The 13,114-nt window shown below is 39.0% G+C and overlaps 1 protein-coding gene across 1 annotated transcript in view; it reads left to right on the plus strand.

The window, feature by feature from the left end:
- LOC311237157 (rod cGMP-specific 3',5'-cyclic phosphodiesterase subunit beta-like) overlaps window positions 1–13,114 on the plus strand; it is a gene marked incomplete at both ends in the record, with an annotated part of 77,939 nt that overhangs the window by 28,205 nt on the left and 36,620 nt on the right. Inside the window, 2 exons of the mRNA XM_084324963.1 lie at window positions 10,734–10,886; window positions 13,084–13,114. The exon at window positions 13,084–13,114 is cut by the window's right edge and continues 59 nt beyond it. Coding sequence (XP_084181089.1) covers window positions 10,734–10,886; window positions 13,084–13,114 — 184 coding nt within the window. The remainder of the gene's footprint in view (window positions 1–10,733; window positions 10,887–13,083) is intronic.

Below are 13,114 nucleotides of genomic sequence, written 5' to 3' on the forward strand. Positions count from 1 at the left end.
AGACGCAGCTCATTAAGGATTGTACAGGACATGGTGCTTGTTTCCTTTTCCATGTGGTGATTTTAAAATTGTCTACAGAATATATTCAAGCTATAGACAAGTAGCCGGAAACAACAAGTGATATCTTCACTTCTCTTCTGAGATCTGAGATCTTCTGAGAGAATTGTTGAATAGATAAACAAATGTTCTAGAATGTTTGATTATGACATCATACTATGACATCACAACGGAACCAGTTTGAGTTACATTTGAATAATATAAATAATATGTATGATATAATATAATGTAATGTAATGTTATATATTATAATATAATGTAATATAATAATAAAGTATAATATATTTAGCTCCCATTTTAATAATATAGATAATATGTTGATATAATATAATGTAATGTAATGTTATATATTATAATATAATGTAATATAATAATAAAGTATAATATAGCTTCCATTTGAATAATATAGACATGTCTATGTTATGACATCATGACATTCTGTTATGACTTCATGACATTCTGTTATGACTTCATGACATTCTGTTGTGACATCATGACATTCTGTTATGACAAAAAAAAACTATATTTTATTAAAGATTATTTATTAAAGATTAAAGATAAAAACGAAGGATTTGTATAGTCGACTTTGATTGGCCAAAATTTTAAAATTTTAAAAATTTAAAAGCATTCCATTCCAAAAAAATTACATGAATTTTCTTTTAACGTTTTTATAAAATGTCTTTAAAAAAATGGTTTCATTACAATAGAAGTACAGTATAGTATCTTTTTACTAACCAAGCTAACATGAACCAAGCTAAACTTACCTGAAATAGGCGCTGCAGCCACACAGGATGGCCTTGTGGGCGTTAAACTCAGTGCTGTTGACTTTAATAACCACATCACAGAACCTTCCCTCCAGACGCAGCTCATTAAGGATTGTACAGGACATGGTGCTTGTTTCCTTTTCCATGTGGTGATTTTAAAATTGTCTACAGAATATATTCAAGCTTATAGACAAGTAGCCGGAAACAACAAGTGATATCTTCACTTCTCTTCTGAGATCTGAGATCTTCTGAGAGAATTGTTGAATAGATAAACAAATGTTCTAGAATGTTTGATTATGACATCATACTGTGACATCACAATGGAACCAGTTTGAGTTACATTTGAATAATATAAATAATATGTATGATATAATATAATGTAATGTAATGTTATATATTATAATATAATGTAATATAATAATAAAGTATAATATATTTAGCTCCCATTTTAATAATATAGATAATATTGTTATGGTTTGACACCGACCCCAAACGCAACGACACAAGAGAGTAGGATTCAGAGTTGCCAAAAACAAGGGCTTGTTTATTAAGACTAAATAAACAGCACAGACTTGGAAGAGTTCAAACAAAGACTGGAATACAAGCAAGGATGAATGTTGCTGCTCTGCAGCTTCTCCCGGGATGGTAGTCAGGGGAAGCAGACGCTGACGTCAGAGCCGCTCTGCAGACTTCTCTCGGCAGAATCTCCGAGGTGGTTGCGGGACCGAGAGAGAGAGAGGGAGCGAGTTAACTCAGAGTGCAGGTGGAACAGAGCAGGTGATCAGGAGAGGTGACTTGTACCCGAAAACAGAGTTTATCCAAGTGACTGAATCTTCGGTGTAAATACACACTGTGAGTAACGTTCCAAACACAATCCCAAGTGATAGATATCTTCGGTGCAAAATAAACACTGTGAGCGAAGTCCCAAAATACAAATCCAATGTGATAATATCTTCGGTGTGTAAACACACAGTGGGAGATGTTAGGCCAAAATATTATCCCAATGAAACAATCCAAAAAAGGCTAAACGCTGGGTGAGTGACTGTCTGATAAAAAGCTGGAAATCTTCAGTGTTATATAAACACACGAAAAACGGAATTGGATCAAAGACAGTCATAAAAAACTCACCCAGGCGTTGTGCGTAAAGAGCGTTGGAACAGAACGGAGCGAGCGCGTCGCCACGGGGAAAGGGTGTCCAAGAGGAATGCTTCTTGAATATCCTGGAGGCAAAGCACAGGGAAACAACAGCAGGCAGCAGGAACGGCGAATGCAACTGAAATATCAAAACGATCCAACAAAACTTGAATGGGGAAACGGGGTATAAATAATACGGGAATGCTTAATTGACAAGCAGTGACAGCTGAGGGATGTAATTGATAAGCGTGTGGACGGGGGAGAACCAATCAACGACGTCTCTGGGAAGAAGCGTGTGAAAGGGGAATGAAATGATTAACAGAAAACAAATGGAAACAGAGCGAGTAGGCTTAAAGGAACAGAGCGAGAAAGTGAGCAAAGGACAAAAACCTCACAAATATGTTGATATAATATAATGTAATGTAATGTTATATATTATAATATAATGTAATATAATAATAAAGTATAATATAGCTTCCATTTGAATAATATAGACATGTCTATGTTATGACATCATGACATTCTGTTATGACTTCATGACATTCTGTTATGACTTCATGACATTCTGTTATGACAAAAAAAAACTATATTTTATTAAAGATTATTTATTAAAGATTAAAGATAAAAACGAAGGATTTGTATAGTCGACTTTGATTGGCCAAAATTTAAAAAATTAAAAAATTTAAAAGCATTCCATTCCAAAAAAATTACATGAATTTTCTTTTAACGTTTTTATAAAATGTCTTTAAAAAAATTGTTTCATTACAATAGAAGTACAGTATAGTATCTTTTTACTAACCAAGCTAACATGAACCAAGCTAAACTTACCTGAAATAGGTGCTGCAGCCACACAGGATTGCCCTGTGGGCATTAAACTCAGTGCTGTTGACTTTAATAACGACATCACAGAACCTTCCCTCCAGATGCAGCTCATTAAGGATTGTACAGGACATGGCGCCTGTTTCCTTTTCCATGTGGTCATTTTAAATTGTATCTACAGAATATATTCAAGCTTATAGACAAGTAGCCGGAAACAACAAGTGAGATCTTCACTTGTGTTGTCTGAGATATTCTTCTTCTTCTTCTTCTTCTTATTTGAATTTCCGGCAGTGTAGACGCATCGTGGCGTATTACTGCCCTCCGCAATTCTTTTTATGGGCCCTTCGTCTTCTTCTACTTCACCTTCTTCTTCTTCTACTGGACCCCGTCATCAACTACATTGTCCATTGGAGTGCAGCTAATGCTGCTACTTCCTGTCTGAGCCCCCCTCCGCGGGACCCTCCTTGCCCCCTGCGATCTTATTCTGGGCTGCTTTGTCCCTCGCAGCCCCCTCAGCCAATTCCCTAACCACCTCCTCCCAGTCCAGACCTTCCGTTCCCAGATGTTGAACCGCTATCCTAACAATCATCTTCACCATCTCTGTTCTACCCTTAGCCTCTGCCATACCAGTAACTACCCCTGCCACGAAGGCCACAATACCTAATTTCTCCTCCCTTCCCCTCTCTCTTTCCTCCTGCTCTACCCTCTCTGCCAAACGCCCTCCTTCAACCCCCTGCACCCTTTCTTGGCTGCCCTGTCCCACCCTGCTAACCGCCTCAGCATGCGACAACTTACCCTCCCTTCTCACTCTCCGATCCGCGACCTCCTTCTTCATCACCTCACACCCCCTAAACGCTACACTATGCTCCCCACCACAACTACAGCACATCGGCTTCACTCCCTCTCCACACTTCCCATAGTCATGTTCCCCGCCACACCTAGCGCACCTCAGCCCCTTCCTACACGTGGTAGCTATATGGCCAAACTCCTGGCACCTATAGCACCTAAGAGGATTCTGAACAAATTCCCTAACCCTATACATCCTACGCCCTACAAACACCTCCCTAGGAACAACCCCACCCTCAAACGTAATCACTACCTGTTCTCCCAAGCATTCAACCTTCCTTACCCATAACCACCCTCCTCCAACTCGCCACCATTACCACCTGCCCCACGTTCTCTCCTCTCCTGCCCCCCCCACCACCCTTGGTTTTCCCTTACTCTCCTCCCGACTGTCTCCCCTACTCACTCCCGTATTTGTTATCCGTTACTCATGGTTTTATGTTTCTTTGTTTTTCTTTGTTTCTTTTTTTTGCCTATTGTTAGCGACTTTGGGTCTTTGAAAAGCACTATACTATTGAGTCCCATTTGAATATAAGGGCGTTTTCACACCTAGCTCGTTTGGAGCTGTTGTTCCGAAACCTGGAGCGTTTACCCCCTATTTCGTTTAATTTGGGCATATGTGAACACAGCAATCACATTCTGTTGCGGAACAAAACAAGCGGGCCGAGACCACCTAGCAAGGGTGGTCTCGGCGCACTTCCAACCGAACCCGAAGCGACTCGTATGCTGTGAGAATGCAATCGACTTAACAAACCGACACAACTCACTTGCCGTACTGTAAACGCGCTGCATGATGACGCTTTCGCATTGAATTGTCGGCGGGATCAGGTTGTAGTCTTTAGGCAGCTAGATCGGTAAAGTTAACGCGCTATAGACCACTGCACTTCCGCGTTACATTGAAATTGGGGAGGAGAGAGTGGGGGGAGCATAATAAATGTGGATGAGAGCCTTGATGTAAGTGGTTGCAGATACGGCTGTGGGGGTGCTGGAGACATGATCGAATAGACTTGTATGCGCCTTAGTTTCCTGAACACGGCACGACCCATTCCTAATCGATCAGAACTAAATCGTCCGATTTACATCACGGCTCTCATCCACATTCATTAATTTGCTCCCCCCGCTCTCTCCTCCCCAATTTCAATGTAACATGGAGATTCAGGGTTGGGGGGGGGGGGGGGGCACACCCCAAAATCTGACCAATGAGTGACAGTTTGCTCGCGCGTGCATATTGTTTTGGTCCGCTGTTAACACAGCCGTGTGAACACAAACGAACTAAGGGACAAGTGCAACATTGTATCATTATAGTCCCTGTGTCTCCCTGAATCGGAACAAAGCAAACGAACTACAGGTGTGAAAACGCCCTAGATAATATGTATGATATAATATAATGTAATGTAATGTTATATATTATAATATAATGTAATATAATAATAAAGTATAATATATTTAGCTCCCATTTTAATAATATAGATATGTCTAAAAACATGACATTCTTTAAAGTCTTAAAATAAAATACATTTAATTTAAATTAAAATAAATGTAAAATAATAATAACTTTATAGCACCAGTCATACAGATTGCAGCTCAAAGTGCTTTACAGAAAAAAACGAAAAATAAAAGGATATAAAATATATATTAAATAATAAAGATAAAACGGGAATAAAACAACTAGATAAGATAGTAAAAATAGCTAAATAAAATCGAAAAGTAAGACAATAACATAAGACAATAAAAATAATTACAAATAAAATAATAATAAAGACCGAAAACTTAAATAGTTATAATAATAAAATTGCTAAATTAGATAGTAAACAATAAGAAAAAAAAATTATAACAGTAACATAAGACATGAAAATGAATAACAAATAAAATAATAAAAGAAACGACATAAAATAATGATACAAATTATAATAAAATATTTAAGTAAAAATATTAGAAATAAAGAAAAACAAGACAATAAAATAAAGATAATAATTAATTTAAAAGCTTAAAAAGGTACGTTTTGACCTGGTTTTAAAAAGTACCAACTATGTGCCAATCGAGTGTCCTGTCCTAATGACCTGCAGGAGAGTGTTCCACAGTTTTGGGGCGTAGCAGCTGAAAGCAGTGATCACAGCATGTCACGGCACCACTTGTAACTCTGCTGTGGACCAGGGGCGTTTTTAGGGTTAGAAAACATTGGGGGCTTCAGCCCAGGGGGGTGGAGGGGGGTTCCCCCCCCCCCCCCCTTTTTTTTTTTTTTTTTTTTTTAAACACAGTAATACGCAATTTTAGAGTAATTAGAGATGAATACTGAAGAACTAGAATCATTAGAGGTTCTCAAAGTGAGGTCCATGTCCATGAGAGGGATCTGGGCAGTCCCCATAGAAAATTCAAAGTTAACAGGACCAAATCATCAGTTTCTTATTTATTTATTTAACCTTTATTTAGCCAGATAAAACATTGATCTGGTCCAAGAGGCCCCAACAGGAGTACAAATATACATATATACACATATATATACCAATAACAAAATAAAAACAGTTAAGAATCATACACATAAGCAAATAAACAAACAAACAAACATATGCACAGCCTATGTACAAAAGAAATAAACAGTTAATCTCTAGTCTTTACAGTTTTCTTCAATTGCATAAACACTCAAATCAAAAGTATTACACAATTATCAAAACATTACACTCAAGGAGCAAAACATAGGCCCAGATTTGCACCTCTATAAGCACAATGTCAGCCTCACACTTTTTGCAAAACAATACACAGAGCAAAAAAGTATCTTGCCAGATCCAGCTAGGCAAAGAGATAATGTCTAGTATTTTCTGTACTCTATTTAAAATTTTTCAAAATTGTTTTTGTTTTACTGTAATTTTAACCTGTAGGCCTACTGGATACAGTATTTTATGTTTGTCTGATATTTGCTGAGCTTACAGTGTTATGCACATAGTAGCATGAAAACTGGGACATGTTTTGTTGTGATTCTCCATGTTGAAATGTTGACTGATTTGGTTATATGGCGAGAAAATTTATATTTTCATCAGTCTGCATCATTGATTTGGGTATATGGAGAGAAAATGTTTTTTTTCCAGCAGTCTGCATCATTGATTTGGGTATATGTAGATAAATAAATAATATTTTCATCAGTCTACAGCATTGGTCTTGTGTAGTGTTTGGTGAATTTATTGTATATTTGCACATTCTCTGCGTACTTCACTTACAGTACTCTAATCACTGAGAAGTAGAATAGCTAAATGTGTTTTAGGTTAAGCACAGCAGTGTGAGTAACTGGTTCAAACAGAATTAAGTCATATAAAACGTGTGTTTCATATAGTAACAAAATGTAGTTTTTTTAAATTAGTGTATGGTTTTGACAAGTGTTTAATTTAGCAAAGGATCTGAGGTGTTCTGATAATTGTGTGTGTGGTTGTGCTAATTGTGTGTTTTGAAACACCGGGCCCCGTTTTAAAAATCATGCTTAAGCAATCGAAAAAAAAAAAGTCTCATAAAAAAGATATTCGATTTTGGGGTATTTTCCTGCCTTTGGTCCGCTTTGCATTCACATCTCAAATGCAGGGTTCACTTGCAAGAGTGAATGAGCTTTCACACCACCCCAAACCAACCGGACTATCCGAGGAAATGAACCAGGGTTCGATTAAAGCTTATTATAGTTTATCACAGTATCATGAGCATGTCTTTGTCAGTGGACACTGGACATGGGTATGGAGGCTCCAGGTGCTGCTGCGTTAAAGTGCACATCTTCAATACCTATCTGTACTATTTAAAAGCACAGTGCAGGACACACTCAAAGGTTATCGCACCTCAGAGATGGCAGTGGACATGTATGACAGGACAAAGGCCATATGTAATGGCATCTTGTGGCACAAGCTCAGACCTCAGCTCAGGAGATCAGCTGAGACAGAGACTGTTCTATCCAGAGCTTGAGAGCAGGTTCTCATGAGTTGGATAACAACTTATGAGAGGCATACAGGCATGTTATCCAGCCTCAGACCAGTTTCTCTCAGTGGAATTGCTGCAACCCCTCGCCACACATTACAATATCCAACTATTGCCAGAGGAGATCACAGTTGCAAAGTGTTTCCTGGTCAGGACAGGCAGAGATGCAGTCCCTACTATCCAAAGTGTCTTTTCCCTCCTGGATGATGATGATAATAATAATAATAATAATAATAATAATAATAATAATAATAATAATAATAATAATAATAATAATAATAATAATAATAATAATAATAATAATAATAATAATAATAATAATAATAATAATAATAATAATAATAATAATAATAATGCATTTGATTTATAAGGCGCCTTTCAGGACACTAAAAAAAAAGTCCACAAATCGGTGAATGAAAAATTATAGGATCAAATGAAAACTACTTACTAAAAATGTTTAAAAGTACTAAAAACCAACAAAAAATACCAAACACTAACAAACATTCAGCAAAGACAATGGGGATGCTGACATAAAAAAAAAAAAAAAAAAAGTAAAAAAAAAAAAAAAAATGTAATTTTTTTTTCTTTTTTTTTTTCTTTTTTTAGATCCGGGGCTAGGAGAAAAACATCCGGGGCTAAAGCCCCGGAAGCCCAGGGCTAACGACGCCACTGCTGTGGACACTGAGCACCCTATGAGCAGCAGCACTCATAGAGCCCAGAGGGTGCTCGAGCACCTGCCCTTCTGTGCCTCATAAAAAAAGTGCCCTTTTTACTCCAGTTTTTTTTACCATTCTTTTTTTTTAATTATTATTATTATTATTATTATATAGAGAGAGTGATCTGCAATCTGCTTTGGTTGGGGGTGCAATTCCTAACAGGCTCAACCATATGGATAAAAGTACCCATATTATGTGCATTACACAAACTAAAAACAGATATTACATTACATTACACAAACTAAAAACAGATATTACATTACATTAACCTCTTCCGCCTGTGTGGTCCGGGGCCGGACCGCAAATGACATCACGTCATAAATCAAGCTCTGCAGACTGTCTGACATTATCGTATTTCTTTTCAAACGTATTCAAGAATAAACATCATAACCATGTCACAACAGCAGTTATAATGTATATTTTCATCAATACGTTTGTTTACCAATAGGTTAAAGTGTTATTAGTGAGATTTTCGTTTTTGAAATGTGTTTGTTGTGGTCGCGGAGATCCGCTATTCTGAATAAGCGGCCCACGCTGAATGATGGAAAATTTAGTCATTTTGAGAAGAGCACATCAAGAGCTTTCAATGAGCGTTGGCATTTTTCAAAACGACCCTTCCCAAAGGCCTCTAGCTTTCGGCAAGCAAATGACTCCCTGATTAATATTTTGTTTTTCTTATTACTCTGGATTATATACCACAAAACTGAACGTTATTGGCATATATGGGAGCGCAGTTAGTTTGTCATCCCTATTTTGAGCATTTAGCAACCATCCGATTAAAAATCTGTTTCAAAATGGCAGAGCTCTGGCAAGAATAAGAAACCTATACTCTGCATACAGTAGATTTCATGATCTGTTCTTATGCACGCCTGGTGATACTAAATCCAAATTGAACTTGGCCATTAGAAAGATAAGATTTGGCCCAAACCATAAATGTGCGAATTGGCTATAATAAAGTAATTTATAGGCCTGCTATTCTGTATTCTTTAATAATATTTCAAATAGCATTGGTCTGGATGGGAGAATTCAGTACTGTATCTACAAAACCTTCTGTTTAATCATCTTCCCTTTATTCATTTCCTTAGATGTACAGGTGATCTCAAGAAGGTACTGAACGAGCTCATTGGCAGTTTTTCATGTCTGGTAATTTTTTGCATGGTGTTATTCACTGTCAAAGATGCAAAGAAAAATCATAATTCATATTCTCCTTTGTTTCATCACAATTTAAGCAAGAAGCCTAGTAATTAGGGATGTCCGATATTATCGGCCGACCGATATTATCGGCCGATATCGGCAGTAAAATGTGATATCGGAAAATATCGGTATCGGTAAAAATAAAAAATAAAAACAATAACAATATTGCATCCAGTGAAATTATTAGTTACCTGAAATTATTCCGTTTTTTTGGGGGGGAAACCCTGCATATATCGGTATCAGTTGATATCGGTTGATATCGGTATCGGAAATTAAGAGTTGGACAATATCGGAATATCGGTATCGGTAAAAAAGCCAATATCGAGCATCCCTACTAGTAATAGACACAATATTTCTGACACTGGGAATACATTCACTGAGGTCCATACATCACCAGCTATCACCGTTGTCCAGATAATGATGAGTCAGAAGTTACATATCCATAGAGGCTCCATTCGAAACTGAACTAATCCCAGTTGCCATGAAACTACTCAGCGGCTCAGGATGATTTAGGCCATGTCCAGACTAAAACGATTTCGGTCGTATCAGGCCAAGTATTAGATCGTTTGCACCTTTCTGCCACACGGAAGTGCGTTCTGGCAGCCTGAAGACGCTACTTTCTGATACCAGCTCCCAGAGTGCGCAATTCTGAAGACGCCTGAACACGCCCCCCATTGTGTCACCATCTTTACAAGCGATACACGTCTTCTCCTGAACCGATGACACGATAGCCCACCTCTCCCTTACCCCGCATGTGAAAACATCACAACAACAATGGCATGTACAGAGTAGTTGCTGGTTACAGAAGCTATTGAGCTTGATCGGGCTTTTACAGCTAAATGTACTGCGCCTGTACTACCACCGTCGACAACAGATTGACATCTCCCTTAATCCGCATGCAAAACCCAGCCAACAAAAAAAGAGACATGATATATGTCCAGGTATGTCCTGGCTAGAAGTGTTTATTAAACACCGGGAGTTATTATTAAATAACAATGGCATGTGTGTGTGTGTGTGTGTGTGTGTGTGTGTGTGTGTGTGTGTGTGTGTGTGTGTGTGTGTGTGTGTGTGTGTGTGTGTGTGTGTGTGTGTGTGTGTGTGTGTGTGTGTGTGTGTGTGTGTGTGTGTGTGTGTGTGTGTGTGTGTGTGTGTGTGTGTGTGTGTGTGTGTGTGTGTGTGTGTGTGTGTGTGTGTGTGTGTGTGTGTGCGTGCGCACATGCATTTATGTACACTTAAAAGTATGTTTCTTACCTATCAGAACGAGCACTTCAGCCCGTTTGTCGATGAACTCACAGAATACAAGACCCAGTGTGTTCTGGCAGCGCCCATCCTCAACGGCAAAGACATGGTAGCTGTCATCATGGCTCTCAATAAGACCACAGGACCTCACTTCACTGATGAGGATGAAGACGTGAGTTACACACACACACACACACACACACACACACACACACACACACACACACACACACACACACACACACACACACACACACACACACACACACACACCACACACCACACACCACACACCACACACACACACACACACACACACACACACACACACACACACACACACACACACACACACACACACACACACACACACACACATGGGGAGTCAGGCAGTTAGTCAGGAACGGTTAGGGACGTTCGCTATTGTAGGTCGCGTGGACACTTAAGGTAACTAACTTGCGTTCAGCGCTTCTCTGATTTTTCTCTGATTGGCCACGACGCCCACGTGACCATGCGCTAGCACGCCCCCTTATCCACGCCTGCCGCTCGCGCGGCAGAGGTCCCTGCCTTCCTCAATTTATACGCATGGAAGTATTGACTGTAATGATAGGTGCTATCATAGCTGCTACCACTAAGTGCCAGTATAACATCATGCAACCTGTAACTATGGTTACTGGTAGGGCTATATAATTAGTGCACCTGTGTACAACCTTCAGACAATAAACAGCTGGCTGAAGCAAGCATAAAGAACTAACCAAGTGTCTTATTGATAGTAGACTACAATCATTACATGGTACCAGGAGTGGGGTGAGACTCAAGCACAGACAGAAACTGAACTATGACAAAACAACAAGGGGACTGGAGCCCCTGCAGCAAAACGATGTTGTGAGGATCGAGGGTCCTGATTTCTGGACCAGGAAAGCAACAGTCCTCAGGGAAGTAGGTCCCAGGTCATTCGCTGTAGAGACTGAGAATGGACAAGTGTTTAGGAGAAATAGGAGGAGCCTGTTGAAGACTCAGAAGGACACAGAGAAACCAAGCGGGGACACTGAATCTGAACTATCACAACACGGTGGTGATGCAGCAGACATGCAACACACTGCGCCTCCTTCACCTTCCACAATGGCTGAGACATTGAGAAGGTCTTCTAGACCTAAGAAACCACATGAGAGACTCATAGAACATTGTTGAATTGTTGATAGTGTTGAAGGAGAAGGTTTGTATGGTGGACACATTGTGGTTGGTGTTTATTTTAATAATAGTATAATAATAATAATAATAATAATAATAGTAAGGTTATGCTCACCTGTTTGGAAAGAGAAGTGTTGATAGTTGAATTAGTGATATTGGTGATGGAGAAGGTTATGTATTATTGTATGGTTGACACATTGTTGACACTAGGTGATTTATTTGACTAAGGTTATGCTCACCTGTTTGGAAAGAGGATGTAATGATAGGTGCTATCATAGCTGCTACCACTAAGTGGCAGTATAACATCATGCAACCTGTAACTATGGTTACTGGTAGGGCTATATAATTAGTGCACCTGTGTACAACCTTCAGACAATAAACAGCTGGCTGAAGCAAGCATAAAGAACTAACCAAGTGTCTTATTGATAGTAGACTACAATCATTACATTGACTACGCCGTAACGAATCATTAAAAAAAGATACCGTTAACTGGAATATGTTGTGCCTTTACACATTACATAATCCAACATATGTGTAAAGGCACAACATATTCCAGTTAACGGTATATTTTTTTAATGATTCGTTACGGCATAGTCAATACTTCCATGCGTATAAATTGAGGAAGCCAGGGACCTCTGCCGCTCTGCCGTGCGCTGCAACACAACACACAGAGCGGCAGGGTGTGGAAAAGGGGGCGTGCTAGCGCGCGGTCAATCAGAGAAACGCTGAACGCAAGTTAGTTACCTTAAGTGTTCACGCCTCCAGGTCAGACAAATAGATCTATCGGATGTCAGGTTGAAAAGGGTTTCCACTCATCCTGGAAAACCAGGAAATTCAGAGACTAGATTTCCAGTCATGGAAAACCTGGAAAATGTACTTGAATTGGGAATGGTGGTAAAAGTGACACTGAGAACTACCAGGGGAATGTTCTGAGTATATGGGTATATTTTCTGTTTCAGAACTCAGAACACTACTATAGTCAGTCAGTTAGGGTTAGGGTCAATCAGTTAGGGAAACATTGGTCACTTAATCATTTATTCTTGCGTCGAACCATGGTCAGAAAGTGTGTTCCTTCTCTCTCCTTCCCCATGCTGTAATCATATCATATAGTTCATATTGCATCATATCAAATCACATCATATTTATGTTTTCCCTCATCCTTGTACTTTCTCTTCCAGCTTTTTTTAAAGTATCTGAAAGTCGCCACCT

Source organism: Notolepis coatsorum (assembly GCF_963971535.1).
Source record: "Notolepis coatsorum genome assembly, chromosome: 11".
Lineage (NCBI taxonomy): Eukaryota > Metazoa > Chordata > Actinopteri > Aulopiformes > Paralepididae > Notolepis > Notolepis coatsorum.